The 19,595-nt window shown below is 39.3% G+C and overlaps 1 protein-coding gene across 12 annotated transcripts in view; it reads right to left on the bottom strand.

Moving 5' to 3' along the window:
- Positions 1 to 19,595, bottom strand: part of BICD1 (BICD cargo adaptor 1) — a 128,383-nt gene that overhangs the window by 65,901 nt on the left and 42,887 nt on the right. For all 12 annotated transcript variants that reach the window (XM_034402859.3, XM_034402862.3, XM_034402861.3 and 9 more), the window contains exon 3: positions 3,630 to 3,782. In XM_034402859.3, the coding sequence (XP_034258750.1) occupies positions 3,630 to 3,782 (153 nt within the window). The remainder of the gene's footprint in view (positions 1 to 3,629; positions 3,783 to 19,595) is intronic.

The following is a 19,595-nucleotide window of genomic DNA, read 5'->3' as shown; positions in this document are numbered from 1 at the left end:
TACTCCTATGAGAATATAATGCCTGATGATCTGAGGTAGAGCTGATGTGATGCTAACACTAGGGAGTGGCTGCAACTACAGATGAAGCTTCCCTCAATCGCTGGCCGTCCATCTCCAGATCTGTGATGCAGTTCCTAACAGCCCACGGACTGATATCGGTCCATGGCTCGGAGGTCGGGAAACCCCTGGTATAGGAGGTTGGACTAGAAGACCTCCAAGGTACCTTCCAACTCTGTTATTCTGTTACATTTTATCTCTGCTAATATATGGCAATTCTGGCACTAAATTTTGTCTCCACTAGTATATGACAATTTTATACACTATATTTTATCTAATAAAACATAACTTGTAAGAATAACCGAGATTTGCACCTTTCTCGTCACCGAAATGAACATTATCAAGCCCATTTCATGATGCACACTTCTCAGTAAAATGAACTGACCTTTAAGTATACCCATCACATTCAATAGGAAGACGTTTTTTAAAAAAAAACAAATAGTTCAAGTGCTTCTAATTGTGCTGTTCAGGCCAAAGCTTAAATTACAGATTTTTAAAAGGAGGACCAAGATGATCCTTGCATAAGAAGAGTATATTCAGGGATGCACCTATAAAAAGTGCTTGCTGAGAGTTCCTAATCCCTTTTCTGGCATAAGGACAAAAGCTCACTCTTCTTTGTTGTTTGCTTTCTTGCATTTTAACTACAACACTGCCTAATTTTGACTTTGCCTCTTGATTCTTTATAGCAGAACAGCCCTAGCTTTTGTATTCTCTGCATTTGATAAAATGGTTATGTGCCATCAAGTTGTTGTCCATTCTTAACAATTTAGATTTCCTCCATTCTCTACACAGTACCTTTATTTTTTACATTCTGTTCCCTGCATGATTTATTTTATGTGTTTTCTGACACTGGCTGTGCCAAAAGGAAAGGAAAGGAGAAAGAGGAAAGATAAAACAGTTGAAGAATGCAGATGTAACCTCAATTAGCACCCTTCAGGGCTGATAACAGACACTAAAGGAAACATTTGTCTAATGTGAATTGCATGGCTAGTACAAATAAACAAAAGCCGTTATTGCTTTATTTCCTTGAAAAAGAAACTAAATATATCAAACAGAAAGAAAGAAAGAAACAAGGCCAGAACAAAGTGTGAAAATATAAGCAGTCAGAATTACCAGGGATGACTGTAACTGAGAAAAATATAAAAGATGAATGAAAGATGGAAACATTCCCAATATGCACCCCAACTGTTGGAAATGCGGCCATGGTCAGGGCACCTTCTTTCATATGTGGTGGACATGGCCCGAAGTGAAAAGATACTGGAACAGAATTTGGAGATGGATACAAGAAATAATTGGAGAAGATACAGAATTGACACCGGAAATATTTCTCCTGGGAATAGTAAAGAAGGGGTATGGAAAGAAAGAGAGTCATCTGATAATACATATAACCACAGCTGCTAGACTGGCGTATGCACAACTCTGGAAAGAGAAAACTCGGCCACCAGAAGAACTTATAATTAGGAAAATACTGGAGTGCGCAGAGATGAGTAAATTAATGTATGAAATAAACAACGATGAGAACTCCGAGTATTATACTGTGTGGGAAAGGTGGTACGAATGGTTGAACAACAGAATTAAAGGGGGAGTATAAGGTATGATAAATAAGTAGTGACAAACTGACTAAGTGATACCAGAGACATTTTATGTATATATGTATAAACACTGCAGATCCGATGTTAACAGAAATGAAATTTTTGTCTTGTATATATATAAAACTTAATAAAGTATATTTTAAAAAAAAAGATGGAAACATTTTATATTTTAAAAATATAAAAGATGAATGCATAAGGAACTGTGGAGGTGGACTGATTAGAATCAGAGGTGGGCTGCTGGGGGTTCACAGGGGTTCGGGAGAACCTCTAGCTAAGATTCTGTGAAGTTTGGAGAACCCCCAAATCCCACTCCTGGCTGGGCCCGCCCACCCTGCCCCGCCTCTCCCAGGAGGCCCCACGCGGCCCATTGTGGATGCAGGTAAGTGCAGACCGTGCACGGAGGCTCAGAGTGGGCAAAAAATGGGCCTACCAGAAGTTTGGGAAGGCCGTAAGAGGGCCTCAAGAGCCTGGGGAGGCCATTTTCACCCTCCCAGAGACTCGAGGAAAGCCTCCAGAGCCCAGGAAGGGCAAAAATGCCTTCCCCGCCATGGTGCAGGAGGTCGACTAGGCCACGTCCACCATGTCCATGCCCACCCAGTAACCAGAGAACCCCTTGCTAAAATTTTTGAAGCCCACCCCTGGTTAGAATCCAGTACTGCAGCCTAATTCTCCGGACAGCTAGCAGTTCGATCCTGACCGGCTCAAGTTTTACTCAGCCTTCCATCCTTCTGAGGTCAGTAAATAATGTTTTACAAACCTATTTTACCCTCATTAAGTATGCTTTTTAAGGGTCAACATATTGTCAGAAAGTTCTGGGTTCAGATCAGTGGTGGGTTTCAAATTTTTTATTACCAGTTCTGTGGGTGTGGCTTGGTGGGCATGGCATGGCTTGGTGGGCGTGGCTTGGTTGGCGTCACAGGGGAAGGATACTTTAAAATCTCCATTCCCACCCCACTCCAGGGGAAGGTTACTGCAAAATCCCCATTTCCTCCCAATCAGCTGGGACTTGGGAGGTAGAGAATAGATGGGGTGGGGCCAGTCAGAATTTTTACTACCGGTTCTCCAAACTACTCAAAATTTCTGCTACCGGTTCTCCAGAACTGGTCACAACCTGCTGAAACCCACCTCTGGTTTAGATCTAAGTGGGTCTGAGAGAAATGGAATTATTCCTGTAAAGAATATAACCTGAGTGACTCCATATTTACCCTTCATGTAACCTGAGCTAACCCTAAGCTATTAAGCTGAGTAAGACATTTAGAAAGGGAAGTGTGTATGACGCCTGTTCTGAGGAAATAATGTGTTAGTACATTCTGAGTTGGGCCAGGCTGACTCAATTGGAAGGAAGGAAGATACCTGTTCCAATTAATTGTTTTAGTTAAGGACATATTGAAAGGGTATTTCTGGAAGGGAATTCCAAGTTGGAACAAATGTTGCTGAGAAAACTAAAATGTTATGCAACATCCGAAAAACAATGACAAGCGGGGGTGTTTTAATTGTTTTCCTGATTGCCTGAAAATGTATTTAAACCATGTATCGAGGAAATGTTTTCTCTCACCCTGCAGATTACCTTAATCTGGGGTCTGGGATTTGAGAGAAGGGGTCTAGCATGGGTGTGTGTGTGTGTAATATTGTGATTAAGAGATTTCTCTATCTTGAGAAGATTTTGCTACATGATTTGCGGGCTGGCTCCCTGGGGACAGGCACTTTGTCAGTTTTAGCCTACATAGGATGAAAGGGCTGTAAGTGGGTTTTTTGTAAGTTTATATGTGGGCTTGTTAGGTTTGTGAGAGGCTTTCGCCTGTGAAATGGATGGCAAGGGGGTGACCCAGGTGGCACATGGGTTTTTTGTCTTACAATAGTTCCTGAATGCTAGAAAATTTCCTGAAACAGCACCTCTGTTGTAATAGGATACATACTGCATCTGAGAATTTGACATTACTACTTTTTAAACCTTTTATTGAAAATTCCACTTCTGCTCACCTGATTCTGCTTCAGTGTGGAAACCAGCTTCTGCAAAGTAATGTTTTCTTCTTCAAGTTCAGTATAATCCTGAAGAAGCCGCGCCTCCCTAAATTTATACTCTCGGATTTCATCTTTCATCCTAATTCTCTGCAGCTCTGTCATTTCATTGTTCTGAAAAACAGGAAACAATTCCACGTATTAGTTTTTCCACTTCCATTCAACCATTCAAAGAAAGAAAGAAACAAAAAAGACACAAAAACAAAATCTGTTTCAAATATGTAATCAAAATGCCATTTCCATTGCTACTATTTATTATATCACTGAATTAAATCAGTGATATATCACATGTGGAAAATAACTGCAAGCTTAATTTTTCCCTTGAACACACATATGTAGTCATGTGGCATGAATAATTTTTGATTTCCTGTTACAATTTGGTAGCAAAATTTCAAGGCAAACAAGTCCCTAAATTTTTGGGGGCAATATTTTTGGAAATGGTTTATCCTTCCTATGGCTGAGAATAAGTAGCCCAAGGTCTCCAGCTGGCTTTCTACCCAAGGTTTCATAGTCTGCTGGTTTCTAGCCTGGTACTTAATCAATACAGATAGTCCTTCATTAACAACTATTTGTTTAATGAGCATTCAAAGTTACAGCGGTACTGAAAAAAATTACTTATGACCACTTTTCAATTTACAACCATTGCAGTATCCCATGGACACACATGATCAAAATTCAGGCGTGTAGGAAGTTAGCACCCACCCCTTTCCTAGAGGAATGAAATATTTTGGAAAATATTAAAAAGGCAGAATATTATGTTTCCCTGGATGAGAAATGGAGAAGCATGTTTTAAAGACGAAGCAGCTCCCATCTTCCTGCCCCCACCCTTTGTTAATGGGCCAGAGGCAGAAACTCAGTCTTTGTCAATGGACCATCATCTGCAACACAATAGGACCCATCTAGCAACAGAAACTCACCACATGGCACCTGGGAAGATTACATCAGCCAGCAAGGCTAGCTAAGACCCCCACCCCTTGGGAGTCTGACAACCAATCAGGATACTCTTTCTGGGCCCCAGGAAGTTCAAAGCCAGAGAGGGCATAAAATCCGGGGACTCACTGTGTCTCGCCCCCTTTTCTGTTCAGGAACTCAAGCCATGTGATCCTGTCCACCATTAAACCATCTTTCCAAGCAGTCTCCATGTTTCCAGTGTCTTTTTCCCCACTTGGAGCTGAACCCAGAAGGATATTTCTTCTTACAGGCGCTTAGCAACCAGTTCCTATTTATGACGGTTGCAGTGTTCCTGGGTCATGTGATCCCCTTTTGCAACCTTCTGACAAGCAAAGTCAGTGAGGAAGCCAGATTCACTTTACAACTGCCTTCCTAACTTAACAACTGGAGCGATTAACAACACTAACGAGAAACGTCATAAAATGGGGCAAAAATTCACTTAACAATTGTTTCACTTAGAAACAGAAATTTGAGGTTCAACTGTGGTCGTACGTCGAGGACTACCTGTACGCCAAACTGCCAAAGATCTGTAGCCACATCATTTCCACTTGACCTTCTTGACTATATAAAGTGATAAGAGTTACAGCTTTTAGCAGGCTATTATGGGATCCCCATCTCTTCCAATAAATAATATTGACCTATCTTTCAGAGTTACTATAAGCAATGCTACTTCAATTAAACAAAACATGTTCTATAAATTGAAAGACCATGATTATTAATTTACTGTAAAGTAAAAATACATCTTAATTTTTCCTCCCTATCAGGGAACTTTGCTCGTTGGGTACCCTGGGAACAAGGGAAAGGAAGGGAAGGGAAGTGCAACAGGGCTCATCTTTGGCTGGAATGTCATACCTCCTGGCAGACCCCACCATCTCCTCCAGGTGTGGAAGAAAAATGCTTCAATTCAACTCGGTTTGATTGACTTATTGGCCAGCAGTTGTTCCCAAGAGCCAAGAATACACAGACTCTCCCTTTGGATCGTTTCCAAAGAGGAATACAAAGGCATAACCTTTTATGCATTATGAGGCCGGAAATTGCACTTGGCAGAGATGGCAAATGTTCATAAACTCAGCAATTCAACAAAACATTCTTTCATCTTATCATGAAGTGGTTGACTTTTCCCTCCATTCTCCTTTCCTTGTATGTCTTGTCCAAGCCTGCATAACATGTGGCTACTGCATTTTTCGTTAGGAATGCTTAAAAAGTGTAATTGATCAGTTCTCCAAAAGGGGACACTCTAGATCAGGTAACCTCTAAGGTTAGTTACCCTGCTGAGCTTTATTTTTTTGCTAATTTCCCATTGATTAGCATTATAAAAAGCAATGGCCAATTTCATGAAAGAAAGGAGATTTCCTTTAATAATGGGAAGAATCTCTGGCCATTTCACCTGAATGAGCTATCACCTTTGGCCAACTTCAATCTCTTTGTCACGTTTGTTGCCTTTTGTTGCTTTTGTATAATTTCTCCCCTTTTTTTTCCTGGAAATGAGTGTGAGGCACCCTTGCCTGAGAAACAAGGGAAACTACTTGATTTTGACAGGGAAGGTTTGATTTTCTTCCCACACCTCCACAGTTAACTTATCTGCACAGTGGTAGACTAAAACACAGCAAGATATTCCAAACATTTCTTCAAGAGAAATCGAATAGAATGGAAAGAAAAACCGTTGAGTCAAGGTCAGGTGCTTCAGTATTTTGTTATACTAAAAGACAAAATTTCTTGTATATGAACCAAGAAACAAACCTATTTCTAATATGCTAATTTTCTAATTTCTAATAATAAATTTCTATATTTCTATAATAAATAAATTTCTAATAATAAGCATAAACAAAGGGATAAAATCAAGATCACGTGAAGTGTTAATACCACTTTTTAATGCCTTGGTAAAGCCACATTTGGAATACTGCATTCAGTTTTGGTCGCAACGATGTAAAAAAAGATGTTGAGACTCTAGAAAGACTGCAGAGAAGAGTAACAAAGATGATTAGGGGACTGGAGGCTAAAACATATGAAGAACAGTTGCAGGAAATGGGTATGTCTAGTTTAATGAAGAGAAGGACTAGGGGAGACATGATAGCAGTGTTTCAATATCTCAGAGGCTGCCACAAAGAAGAGGGAGTCAAGCTATTCTCCAAAGCACCTGAGGGCAGGACAAGAAGCAATGGGTGGAAACTAATCAAGGAGAGAAGCAACTTAGAACTAAGGAGAAATTTCCTGACAGTTAGAACAATTAATCAGTGGAACAACTTGCCTCCAGAAGTTGTGAATGCTCCAACACTGCAAGTTTTTAAGAAGATGTTGGATAACCATTTGTCTGAAGTGGTGTAAGGTTTCCTGCCTAAGCAGAGGGTTGGACTAGAAAACCTCCAAGATCCCTTCCAACTCTGTTATTATATTATTAAAATTCAAAGAGCTCAAAGATGAAAAATGGAAGAATTTTCTTTTTAAATATCACCTAACTAATGTGACTCTGCAACTTCAAGGAAAAGATCACCTAATCTTTAAAATGTATAATTCAGTAATTTAACTTTAACTTTATTGTCATTGTACGTGTGTACACTCTATACCCATACAACGAAATTCACTTAACATCCAAAGACCAGGTCCAACACACATAACAATCCCCAAACACACTCCCACCCACCCCAATTCCCCACCCCTAAATCACCCAAACATCCACACAACAGACCAAGGAATGCTGTCCAACAGCTCACTGATGGTGGCCCTTTAGTTCATTGTTGAGTGCAATTATAACTCTGGGATAAAAACTATTCAGAAGACGTGCGGTCCAAGTTTTAATTGTTCTGTATGTTCTGCCAGAAGGCAACAGTCCAAAAAGATTGTAAGCAGGATGAGAAGAGTCTCTGAGAATGTTATGCAACTCCCTCAAACAGTGAGATTCGAAGATGTCGTCCAGGGCTGGTAGCTGGAGCCCAATGATATTCTGGGCAGTTTTAATGATTCTCTGAAGAGCTTTTTTGTCCGTTACAAAGCTGCTCCCATACCATGCAAGAATGCCGTATGTCAGGAGACTCTAAAAGCATTTAACATAAAGTTAGATATTTTCAAAAGATGACTGAAGAAAGGAGAAGTGGATCACTCTGCTACTTGGCTCCAGTCTAGTCATCAAGGAAAGCACCTAAGCTAGATGGGAATTTTCTAGTCATTAATATGATTGGCTATGCTTGTAAGTTAAGTGCAGGGACAATCGCGTGAGAAAGGACTGTATGCTGTGGAACAAGAAGCGAGAGGATCAATAATGTATGAGTGCCAAATGGATGTGGATCAAATACTTCTCATCCCAATGGGATTGGCCTGTCCAACCCATGCTTGCAGAGGAGGCATGCTGCAGGCCCCGTCAGCCCTGAGTGTTCTGGATGGGCCTTCTTTGTAGGGGCTCTCTCTCTCTGTGGAACTGTTCTGACCCAGCCTTAGCAGAAGCAAGAAACAGACTCCTTATCACAAACCCCCCCTCTTTATTTACCTCTTGTGAATTAATTGCATTCACCCACCGAAAAGTCCAGGGAATAGTCCTTCAAAGAGTTAACTGCAGTAACAGACCTTATCAGTTCCTTGCAAGGTTGCAAATTAAGTTCTGGCAAGCAGTCTCTGTGGCATGAAACACAATGAGCAAAATCTTCAGAAATATGAACTGTTGTGTTCTACAACAACCACTCCCCTTTCCTTCTATTTATTCCCCAGCCAGGGAGGGGCCATTCAGCATCCACGTGTACTTTGCTTCCCGAGTCGATTCGTTGTCCTCCGTTATTCACCTTTCCTAACAGCTCTGCGCATATGTGCATCTGGAACAGGCCCCAGCTGTTCTTCCTCCTCACTCATATCAGCCTCCAAACTTAGACAGCTGCCTCTCCGGTGGCTGGGGAATGTCAGACGGCCCTGGCTCTATCTCTGCGTCCAATGCGTGAGAGCCTTCCCCAGACTCCAGAACTGGCCCAAGTTCCTCCCCAACATCCTCATTGTCCGATTCTGCCGCCAGCTGGCGGGCCACAACAGGAACATCAACCCTGTGGAAAAAACATTGGCCAGAACCACCAAGTGGCTAGTTTGATTGTTGTTGCCAGAGGGGCTGGCTTTTGTATTGGGGTTTTATTTTTGTAAGCCACTTGGAGTTACCATGAATGAGTTGGGCGGCCATATAAATTTTCTGAATAAATAAATGTATAGCATTTCCTTTTTCAGTACTGTGTCTGCCTCAAGAACACATTCATGCACACACATATTATTAAATATGTCTAGTGAGTCATTCCGAACAGTTCCATAGATGGCAACGAGAGAAAAAACCCCTACATTTTACCTCATGAGCAACACGGCCATCAGTTATTTTAGAATACCAAACTAATACTTCAGCTTTTATTTTACTGATTTAAAGAACAACAATTCTACACCCAATGTAGAGAAAGCAATTTTTTTTAAAGTACCAAAATGAATGCCAAGGCATTCGTTTTGGATTTTTTTAAAAAAATCAATACCATACAGGGACAACCTTGAAGACATGTTTCCACAAGTAATCAAAATAAACCTTAGTACTTAGCAAGATATTGACTGTGCATGCTGCTGAAAACAATGCTGAAAACAATGAATTATTATGAAGGGTGAGGGCTCAAAAAGTTAATAGATAATTTAATCTAAGAAATAATTGTTTAAAAACCTGCATCTTGCAACTGCGACTTCAATAAATCATTGTCAAAAGTTAGAGTTACTTTTCTAAGAAGCAGTTCATGGTTCATTCTGGTCAGCTGACAACTCAAACTGCCTGGGGATGTTTTGATTATAGTCTATGTTCTTGAAGACACAGTATTTTTTTTAAAAAGCAGAGTGTTCATTCAAGATAGAGAATTCTCTTTGTCTAAGCATTATTTAACGCATTTGTTCTTGCTTCTGTTGTAATTGGGTCTACGCCTGAGAAATAGCCTGAGGCTTCCATCAACTCTTTTGTTTAGCAAGTCCCTCCCCAACTGTTCCTTCTTTGTCTGCCAAATCAGCAGGGAAGGTCTTGCCAGCCATGTGTTGCTCACTTCCCATCCCCATTTCTATTATTAGTGTGCTTGCTAATGTATTATAAACATGTGCCTACTAGGCCTGATTTTTGGGTCCAGGGCTTACAAAATCCTTTGGATCCCAACAAGAGTTACTTTGCCCATATTACTCTGTCCCACCACCATTTTTGTCAGTCTTTTGCGTTCACAAGGATATGCTGTTTGCCTGCTCAGATCCCACTGCTAACCCTCTTTTGTGAAACACTGCTTGTTGATGTCATAAGATAGCAGACCAGTGGTGGGTTGCTCCCGGTTCGGTCCGGTTCTATAGAACCGGTAGTAAAACTGGTGGGAGGCTCCGCCCACCCACCACGACATCATCATGGGTGATCTGCGCATGTGCAGAAGCACACGTGCGAGAGCGAAGCGACACACGCATGCGCTCCTGTTGCAAACTGGTAGTAAAGGTAAGTAGAACCCACCCCTGTAGCAGACCATGCTTACTTGTCCCCTTGTGTCATAGGAATCAGTTAGTTATGGCCTTATTTAGTACAAGTGGTTATTTAACACCATTTTCACCCCTGTCAACAATACCTTTACTGTAAATCTAGGCTAAACTTCATTTAGCTCAATTTTATTTATGTGCTGATTGACTATTTGTTATGGCCATGACGCCTTGTATCTATTGGTATGAACTGCTTGGTTCGGCAGAGATGGCCATTAAGGAGATGGACAAGATCCATATTGTGTAGTGGGCTTCAGTAGGCAAGAAGCAAACCAGCATAGCCACAACAGCATTTATTGACTCAAAACTGGAACTGAGGAACAGCAGGCAAATGCCTGTAATTTATACTCTAGGCTCACAGGGCCTTAATCAATCATAATCCTTGAAAAAGCCTGCCCAAATATGAATGTTCTAAGTTTCCCTCCAAAACAGTTGGAGTTGAATTCAAAGATTTTTTTTAAGTACGGTAGAATGTTACTAATAAGAGAAAAGTCCTAGCCTATACTATGATGTATACATAATGCTGCTCTTAATGATTGGTTTATAATGATGTGGGTTTCTATGATTGGTTCACTTCTCATCCAAGAAGCTTCTTCAGTTCTAACTGACTGGTGGGGAATGGAAGGATTTATATTCTTTGGAGTCATTTGGTCATTAGCACTCTGAGAGTCACTGGGGTCTCTTGGGGAGTTATGCGTGTCCCAAGAGTCACCCGAATCAGAGTGCAAATGAGTGTGGGACCTTCTTGGAACTGTTGAAAGGACTGCTTTGTAAACAGGAGATAAGTATATCATATTACTCCACCTCTGTTGTGGGAAGGCTGTTCAATTTTAATTTCAATTGTGAGAGAGCTGTTCAATTTTAACATAGATGGCCTCTTTTACTCCTCTTTCAAAATCTCAGATAACTAACAACCATATGACTGCAAAGAATATAAAACCTTCAATTCCCCCATCAATCAGCCAGAACTGAAAAAAGCTTCTTGGATGAGAAACAAAATGTTTTTTTAATATTGGGTTGTCAGTCCTGTCGGTTTTATTTCATTTTTATTTTTTATTTTTTTGCTTCTTTAGTCTCCTGGATTTTCTTAGTGTTTATGTTGTTTTGTTCACTAAATTCTTGGAAACTGAATCATCAATATATGCATCCAAACCTTCTTTGTTAATATTGTGCTTGGTTTTTCTTCTTAATTCTACAAGTTTTCCATGATTTCCAATTTCATATATAACAATTTGTTCCCTTTCTTTATTACTATTATTGCATTTTTTCCTTTTTTTTTCTAATTTCATACACCATTTTTTCCTGATTTGCATACTCAAAATGATGCATTTTATCTTCTTTTGGAGTTCTTCCATTTTTAGTAAATCTAATTGCTGTTTATTCAGTTCTCTCAGAACCTGTCTGTGGACTTTGGATTAGTTTTATGAATTTGTTCTAATTCTTTTTTTTAAATTCCAATTGTAATTTAAGCCCGTTATAGTCTTTCGTCTGAATGATTGCAAACTTCATAAGAATCCCTTTCATAAAAGTTTTAGTATATGGTTTTTTTCTGACATTCCTGAAGTTGCATTTATTTTTTTTAAAAATACTTTTTTACATTTTGTAATATGCTTTCTTGGAGTAACAACCTGTCACTCATCTTCTATTTAAAGAATGTATTTTCTCCTTGAAACCATGTTATTAAAACTGGCTATGATCCAAATATGTCATTAAGAAAATCTCTACTAACTTGATGAGTTCTGCAAAGACCTTGACCCTCACTCTTAAGGCTTTTTGGATAACATGTTAAATTTAGATTTTCTAAAAGGACTTTTAAACAATTAAGCAACTAAAATAATGTTTGTGTCATTAACATTTTGTTACAGTGTATACCATTACATTGGAATTTTATCTTGTATTTTTATTATTCACTTAGAGCTCATGGACTAATGTTAAAATTAGAGTTGGGCAACCAATTAATTTCAAATAATAATAATAGGTACCTGGGTGCAATCCCAAAACAATTGGAACATCATTGGAACACCACTGTCATTGAAAAATTCAGTCAATTGCAAAAGGTAGCTTTACTTGGAATAGCTTACATCCTGTGATGAGATCTGTAAACCATCAAACATCCACATCTGCCTAACCCAGGTCCTTGGAAAGGACTTGATAGGTGTACAAAAATGCCACCTGGCTGACTATGTGATGAACAATAATGAGTTTGAAGGGAAGGTAAATAAAGATAATATTTGGCAAGGTTTTACAATTGGAATATTAAAAAAAGAAAGTGAAGGCTTGATTTTTGGCTACTCAAGAGAAGGCTATCCAAACAAATGCAATGAAGACCAGAATTGAAAAAAAAAACAAAACCATGGAATGATTCAAAGTGCAGATTGTGGAAAAAAGCAGAAGAAATAGCAGATCATACACTGTCATCAAAATGATTCACTGAACAACTATGAAAAATATCATTTGTTAGTAAAGAAAAATTGGTGGGAACATATAGTTGAAAAAGTAGTTGAAAATGAGCAGGTTAAAATATTTCCAAATACAAACTGATAAAGTCTTGGTGCATAATTCACAAGATTTAATTGTGGTTGAGAAGAAAATGTAGATAATTGATGTGGCAATATCAGGAGATAGTAAAAAAAAAAAAAGGAATCCCTATGGATTTTACTCCGCTAGTCATTGCTGACTTTAGGGGCGGTGCTCATATCTGTTTCAAAGCCATTGAACCAGTGCTGTCCAAAGACATTTCCGCAGTCATGCGGCCAGCATGAAATCATGGAGTGCTGTTACCTTCCCACTAAAGTGATACCTATTTATCTACTCGAATTTGCATGCTTTCATGCATGCACATGCTGAGATGAGGATGGGAGCTTAACCCATCATGTGGTGCTTGAGTCCTGAACCTGGGCTGCCGTCTTTCCAGCCGACAAGATAATGGCTTAGTATAAAGTAGGAACCTAGCCTTCCTTGGCTATTTGTAAACCCTAGCTTGCATCTTGGTGCACTGAGTCAAGACAGCCAATTACATTTTATTCAGTAAACTATAATTTACCATACCAGAGTTTGATACAATCTTAAAATAGCATCTTAACCGCTGAGCCACCACGCTGCCCCCATCAGGAGATAGCAGAATATTTTCAATTAATTTATTTTTATTAAATTTATATGCTCCCCATCTCACTATCCAAACAACTCTGGAAGGAATAGAAGACAAAGAATTAGGGACAACGTATCAAGATCTAAAAATTGAAATGTATGGCATAAATTGGCAATGATGGTCCCAGTGGTCATCAACACACTGGGTGCCATACCAAAAAGTCTTGAATGACACTTGGAAAACCTCTATATTGACAACATTTCCATACAAAAGACCACAATGCTTGTGAGGGACTGAGGACTGACCTATGAATCTATTAACCTATAAACAAATTATAAAGGGCCTTTCCCAATAAATCATGAATCCGCTGCAGTTAAAACTATTCTATATTATTTATTCTATTTGTGCCCTTGATAAATGTTGTTAAGATTAGCTGTTAAGATTAGATAAACTCAGCTGCTCACCAGTGGAGACCACAAGCTAGAACTGTTGGTTAAGATAAGGAGATATGATCTTACAAGCCTACAGGAATGCAGGTCTTGCTATCTTGCTTAAAAACTTACCCGTTATTAGGATACAGGAAGGTAAAGTGACATTTAGCTTAAACTGTGATTAATGACATCTGGGCATGAGTCTGGAAGTGTGATAAACTTTTATCATTAACAAATTAAAAAGCATATCCAGAGATGGAGAGCTTAATTAATGAAATACACCCTTATACACATTATGGGCAGTAGGATTTTAGTAAGCAATTGTGTAAGGAACCTGCTTACATGTACCAATAAAATTGTTTTATTTCAAAACAGTATAAACGTCTGTACCAGGCTGTATTTTGGCACATTTGATTTGGACTTTAGTCCCAAATGTGACATTTGGTTCTATGCAGAAATAAAGTGTTTAAACGCTACTTTTCTCTATCCTGTGTTAATTCATTGGTATCAGTGGTGGGTTTCAACATTTTTTACTACTGGTTCTGTGGGCGTGGCTTGGTGGGCGTAGCTTGGGCGTGGCAGGGGAAGGATACTGTAAAATCTCCATTCCCTCCCCAATCCAGGGAAAGGTTACTTTAAAATCCCCATTTCCTCCCAATCAGCTGAGACTTGGAAGGCAGAGAATAGATGGGGCTGGGGCCAGTCAGAATTTTTACTACCGGTTCTCCGAACTACTCAAAATTTCCGCTACCGGTTCTCCAGAACTGGTCAGAACCTGCTGAAACCCACCTCTGATTGGCATACTGTGCCGTGTAACAGAAACAGTCTTGGGCTGGGCTAGCACTTGGATCCGAACAGACAGACCGATACATTACAATATTCTAGATTTTGGGGAAGACCTTGATGAAAATGAAGGCCAACATCAGCTGCCAAAGAATTGATTGGCAGTGTGATTTCACACTGTAGTGTATAATAAAAATAATAATAATGCCTATCCCGGGTCCTTGGGAAGGACTCGATAGGTGGACAAAAATGCCAAATCTGGTCTGAACATCTGGCTGATTGTGCGACGAACAATAATAATTTTATAAAAATCAAATGAACAATTAACATATTATTGAAAAGAACATATGTACTATATTTTTCAGAGTCTAAGATGCACTTTTCCCCTCCAAAAAAGTGGTTGGAAAAGTCTGTGCGTCTTATACAGCGAATATTGTGGCATGGGGGGAGAGGGGAGTTGGTGCGGCGCTGATCAGCTGTTCTAGAATGGGCCGCAGCGGCAGTGGCAAATGAGTCAGATGAATACCGGATGGATGCTGGGAGGCAGAGGCAGATTTTTTTTTCTTGTTTTCCTCCCCAAAAGCTGGTGTGTCTTATAGTCCAGAGCATCTTATAGTCCGAAAAATACGGTAATATGTTGGCCTCAAGGAAGAATATGCATATTTATAAGCTAAGATTAACAAAACAATTCAATGATGTCCATTCAGTATTATTTCTTTGATTAAAGAAGCACATAGGCAAGTTGCAATTAAAGATAAGCTCCTACATATCTGAAGCATTTAAAGCACTGGTCAGCTAAAAGAACCAAACACCCACAATCCTAAAGCTTAACAGTGGGTTTGACCATTACAATGAAAAAGTCATACTGCTGTTTGACCTCCAAATAACCTTTGTATCCCCTTCCTGAATGATGACAGGAAGACTGTTGAGAATTACTATAAATAAACAGATTGCCTAGCACAGAATAATGCAATTAAAGTAACTGTCACCTCCTTTCCATATTCTCCTTTTCTCTGAAGACTGGTAGGGCAAGTCACAGAAGAACCCATTAAATCAGAAAACCAGAGCCAAGAACTTGTTTGCACTAATAATGAGGTTTGGGATTTTAGTCAAAAAGAGAATTAAGGTTCAAAATTAACCTCCAGGGAAACAAGTAGATAAGTAAAGGCATTCATTATAATGCATAGCATGATCTCCATTGTATGTCTTTTCAGATGATTATTTTCTCTTCAATAAAGTGACATAAAGGTAGCCAAAAGAATAGGCAAGATTAAATCTATATTTTCAATTTAGGAAAACCAATTTATCATTTAATTTGTAAAATAAAATTATCTAAAGCCAATTAGATTGTAAAAAAAATTATAGTTAACACAATATTGAAATCAGCAGCATAGTGATAATAAAAACATAATGTTTAAAACATTCCATTAAAAAAATTCAAAAAATAAACTCAGTGTAGAAAGTTAGCACCCACCCCTCTCCTAGAAAAATGAAATATTTTGAGAAATATTAAAAGGCAGAATATTATATTTCCCTGGATGAGAAGTGGAGAAACATGGTTTTTTTAAAAGACAGAAAGCAGACTCAATCTCCCTCCCCCCAGCAGATTTTTTTGCCCATTGAGAAAGATTGGGCCAGCCTATCTACAAAACAAGACCTTCAGCTCCAGGATGAAGGGATTAAGACATGACCCTCCAGGACATAATAGGATTAACCCACTAGCAGAACTCAAATACTTTGGCCACCTAATGAGAAGGAAGGACTCACTGGAGAAGAGCCTAATGCTGGGAAAGATTGAGGGCAAAAGAAGAAGGGGATGGCAGAGAAAGAGGTGGCTGGATGAGTCACTGAAGCAGTAGGCGTGAGTTTAAATGGACTCCAGAGGATGGTAGAGGACAGGAAGGCCTGGAGGAACGTTGTCCATGGGGTCACGATGGGTCGGACACGACTTTGCAACTAACAACAACAACAACTAGCAGCAGAGCTCACTACATTGCACAATCTCTTAATGACATTGCATCAGAGTCCAAACTTCAACCAACCTTCTCAGACTACCTACAGAGCTAGCTATGACCACTACAACAGCTAATAGAATACATGTTCTTGCACAAGAACATAAAGTTCAAGTGCAAAGCGCAAGAGAAGGTATAAAAACCCCTCACTCTCAACTCCATGTGGTCAGCTGCCCAGAACCACCCATGTACTTCTGCTTCATCAATAAATGGATCCTCTTTCCAATCAGCCTCCAGCCTCCGTTTTGGCTCCAGTGCCTTTCTCCCGGCTTGGAACTGAACCAGATGGATATTTCTTCCAACATCAACTTAATGGACTGATATTCTCTTTAACAAAAGTCTTCAAAGGCCAAACTTGAAAATTGAAAGTGATAAGAATCAGAGAAAATTCCAGAAGACAAAGGTCATCACTGAAAATGTTATGAACTGCATACTTCATTGTATGTTATCAATGCAAGCAAGTAAAGTTATTTTCATAAATTTGTAATAGTTCACTAACAGTGCAGTTTGTACTTTTAACCTCTGTTCAGTCGTGTCCAATTCTTGGAAGCTGCCTGGGTAAGTCCCTGAAGTTTTTTTGGCAAGATTTTTCAGAAGTGGTTTGCCAATGCCTCCTTCCTAGGAGTGAGAGAAAGTGACTAGCCTAAGATCCCCCAGTTGGCTTTGTGCCTAAGATGAGACTAGAACTCCCTGTCTCCCAGTTTCTATTTTTTTTAAATTTGATTTATATGCCGCCCTTCTCCGGAGACTCAGGGCGGCTTACAATGCGTTAAGCAATAGCCTTCATACTTTTGTATATTTATACAAAGTCAGCTTTTTGCCCCCACAAACTGGGTTCTCAATTTACCTACCTTAGAAAGGATGGAAGGCTGAGTCAACCTTGAGCCTGGTGAGATTCGAACTTACAGTAATTGCAGACAGCTGGTGTTAATCACAATGCTATCAGTCTGCTGAGCCACCAGGCCCTTCTATCCCGATGCCTTAATCATAGGTGCTCATTCAAATGAGCTTTAGTGCTATTGAGTTTTAAAACTCAATATTTTGAGATGATAGGGCAGTGACTCAACCGAGCAATAAATAGGTATAACATTTCCTTCACCTATCTTATAACTGACATTTTGTAAGTGGTTGGAACATCTGAAACTTAACCTAGTAGGAAGCCTTTTAAACAAAGATTCAGTACTGTAGCTTAGAGTTCCCCAACATTTCTGGCTTTGTGGACTGGCGGCGGGGGGAGAGGGATGGTTCATGCAAGTGGTCAGCAAAGGCATGCATACAGGCTCCATTTGCACAAGTGTTGTGAATGTGCACCTGCTGCTCCCACAAATGGAGCATGCGCACACGGGCTCACTCGCTGCTTGCGGAAGTGAGAATGCGTGTGTACGCGTATGTGCTCGCCAGCAGTTTCCACAGCCCAGTTGCAAACTCCTCACAGCCACAGCCCACAGGTTGGGGACCCCTGCTGTAGCCTACTCTGGGTGTAATTAGGACATGAGGCCAGATCTGCTGGATGCAGATAAGATTATCAGAAGATAAATAGAAATCCTTATAAAATTGGTTCGGGTTATTTTATTAGGATTGAGATGTTTCTTACTTTTAAGTCCCAATAAGATATTTTAATTGGATGATTAATATCTAATTAACAAAAAATGTTGGACAATTTCTTCAACATGCTTTTATTTGTATTTTTCCATGATTACCAACTACTGTTTGTCAGGCTCCAAGTAATGCACCCATCACAAATCGAACTCCAAGGCATTGCTTCTCCTCAAAGAATAAATTTATTTAGATACATCATCTTGGTGCTACTGGTGAAAAGCCAGTACTAAAGTTCCCAGGCTTTTCGCCCCATATAAGTTTCAGTTTCTCAAGTTTCCAAAACAACTGTCACATTGTCCAACCAAGATAGGAACTGGTTGCTCAGCGACATCTCTCAGCCAGAGGTGGAATGTGGTTGACTCATCAGCTAGGAATGATGTTTTGACTGAAGGCTCCATCCCCCTCCAGTTCCAAGCTGTGTCAAACTCAATTCATGCTAGGATGCCCAACGATACAAACAATCCCACACCCCAATCAAATTCAGGCTTGACACTGTTTTTCCTTCTTCCACAAAAGATCACTGAATAATGTCTTTTCACAGATAAAACCATGCATAATACAGATATGTGACTAAACAGAAATCTATGTCTCATATACATGTTGGAACTCAAAACCATCAATTAACACTAAATATGGAGATTCGGGATGAATAAAAGAAATACTACACATAGTTAACTGTGGAATTAGCTGCCAGCAGAAATGCTCCTGATCATAAATTTAAATGGTTTTAAAAAAGAACTAGATAAATTCAAGCAGCTAGACAGTTTAATGATAGGATGTGATGTCCAAATTGATAGCAGTATGCTGTCAGTACCAGCCGCCGTGGAGCAAGGGAGATACAACTTTCCTCTCTGTATTTTTAACCTTCCTCAAAAAATACAGTTGCTTTGTGTGTAACCTGAAATGTTTTCTTTTGTGGACCAGGCCAGAGGAATTCTTATAATCTTATCAGTTAGAGGCATTCTTAATTGCCCGGTTTAAACATGATTTACTGTTATGGAAAAATACCAAAAAACCTCTAGGCAAAGATTGGAAAAAAAGATTGAAGAATTTACTTCCATTTTAATCAAACCAGAAGTTCTCATTTTGTCCAAACTGGGTACTTCAGCCTTCACATCATTTTAAAATAATTAATTAAACCTGCCTCCTTTGGACAACTTTAGCTTCTCTGACCCATTCATTTTATGTACATTGAAAAATTAGGTCATTTAAAAGCAAGAAATTAATTAGTTTCTGGTCCTTCTCCAGTTTATTGTCTGTAGATTTAAAAGCAAAATTATCTGTGTGACAACAAGAAGACAATAAGGGATGTTTGAAACATGATTATGTACGTGTAAGAAAAGATAAAAAGTTACTCTTTTATAGAATGTATTAATTGCATAAAAGAAATTATAAAGGCTCTATTGCAAAGCCTCAGTAACAAGGCAAAGGGAAAAGCCACAAACGGAAAAAAGTTAATTATTATGTGTCAGCTTGACCAAAATATTCAAGAAAGCTCACCCATTGTTTGCTATGGTGCATTTTTTTACCATAAAACACCAAACTTCTGCAAAAACATCATAAA

This window comes from Pantherophis guttatus, chromosome 7 (genome assembly GCF_059756535.1).
Source record: "Pantherophis guttatus breed Tessera chromosome 7, ASM5975653v1, whole genome shotgun sequence".
Lineage (NCBI taxonomy): Eukaryota > Metazoa > Chordata > Lepidosauria > Squamata > Colubridae > Pantherophis > Pantherophis guttatus.
This window is presented reverse-complemented; position numbering and strand designations above follow the sequence as displayed.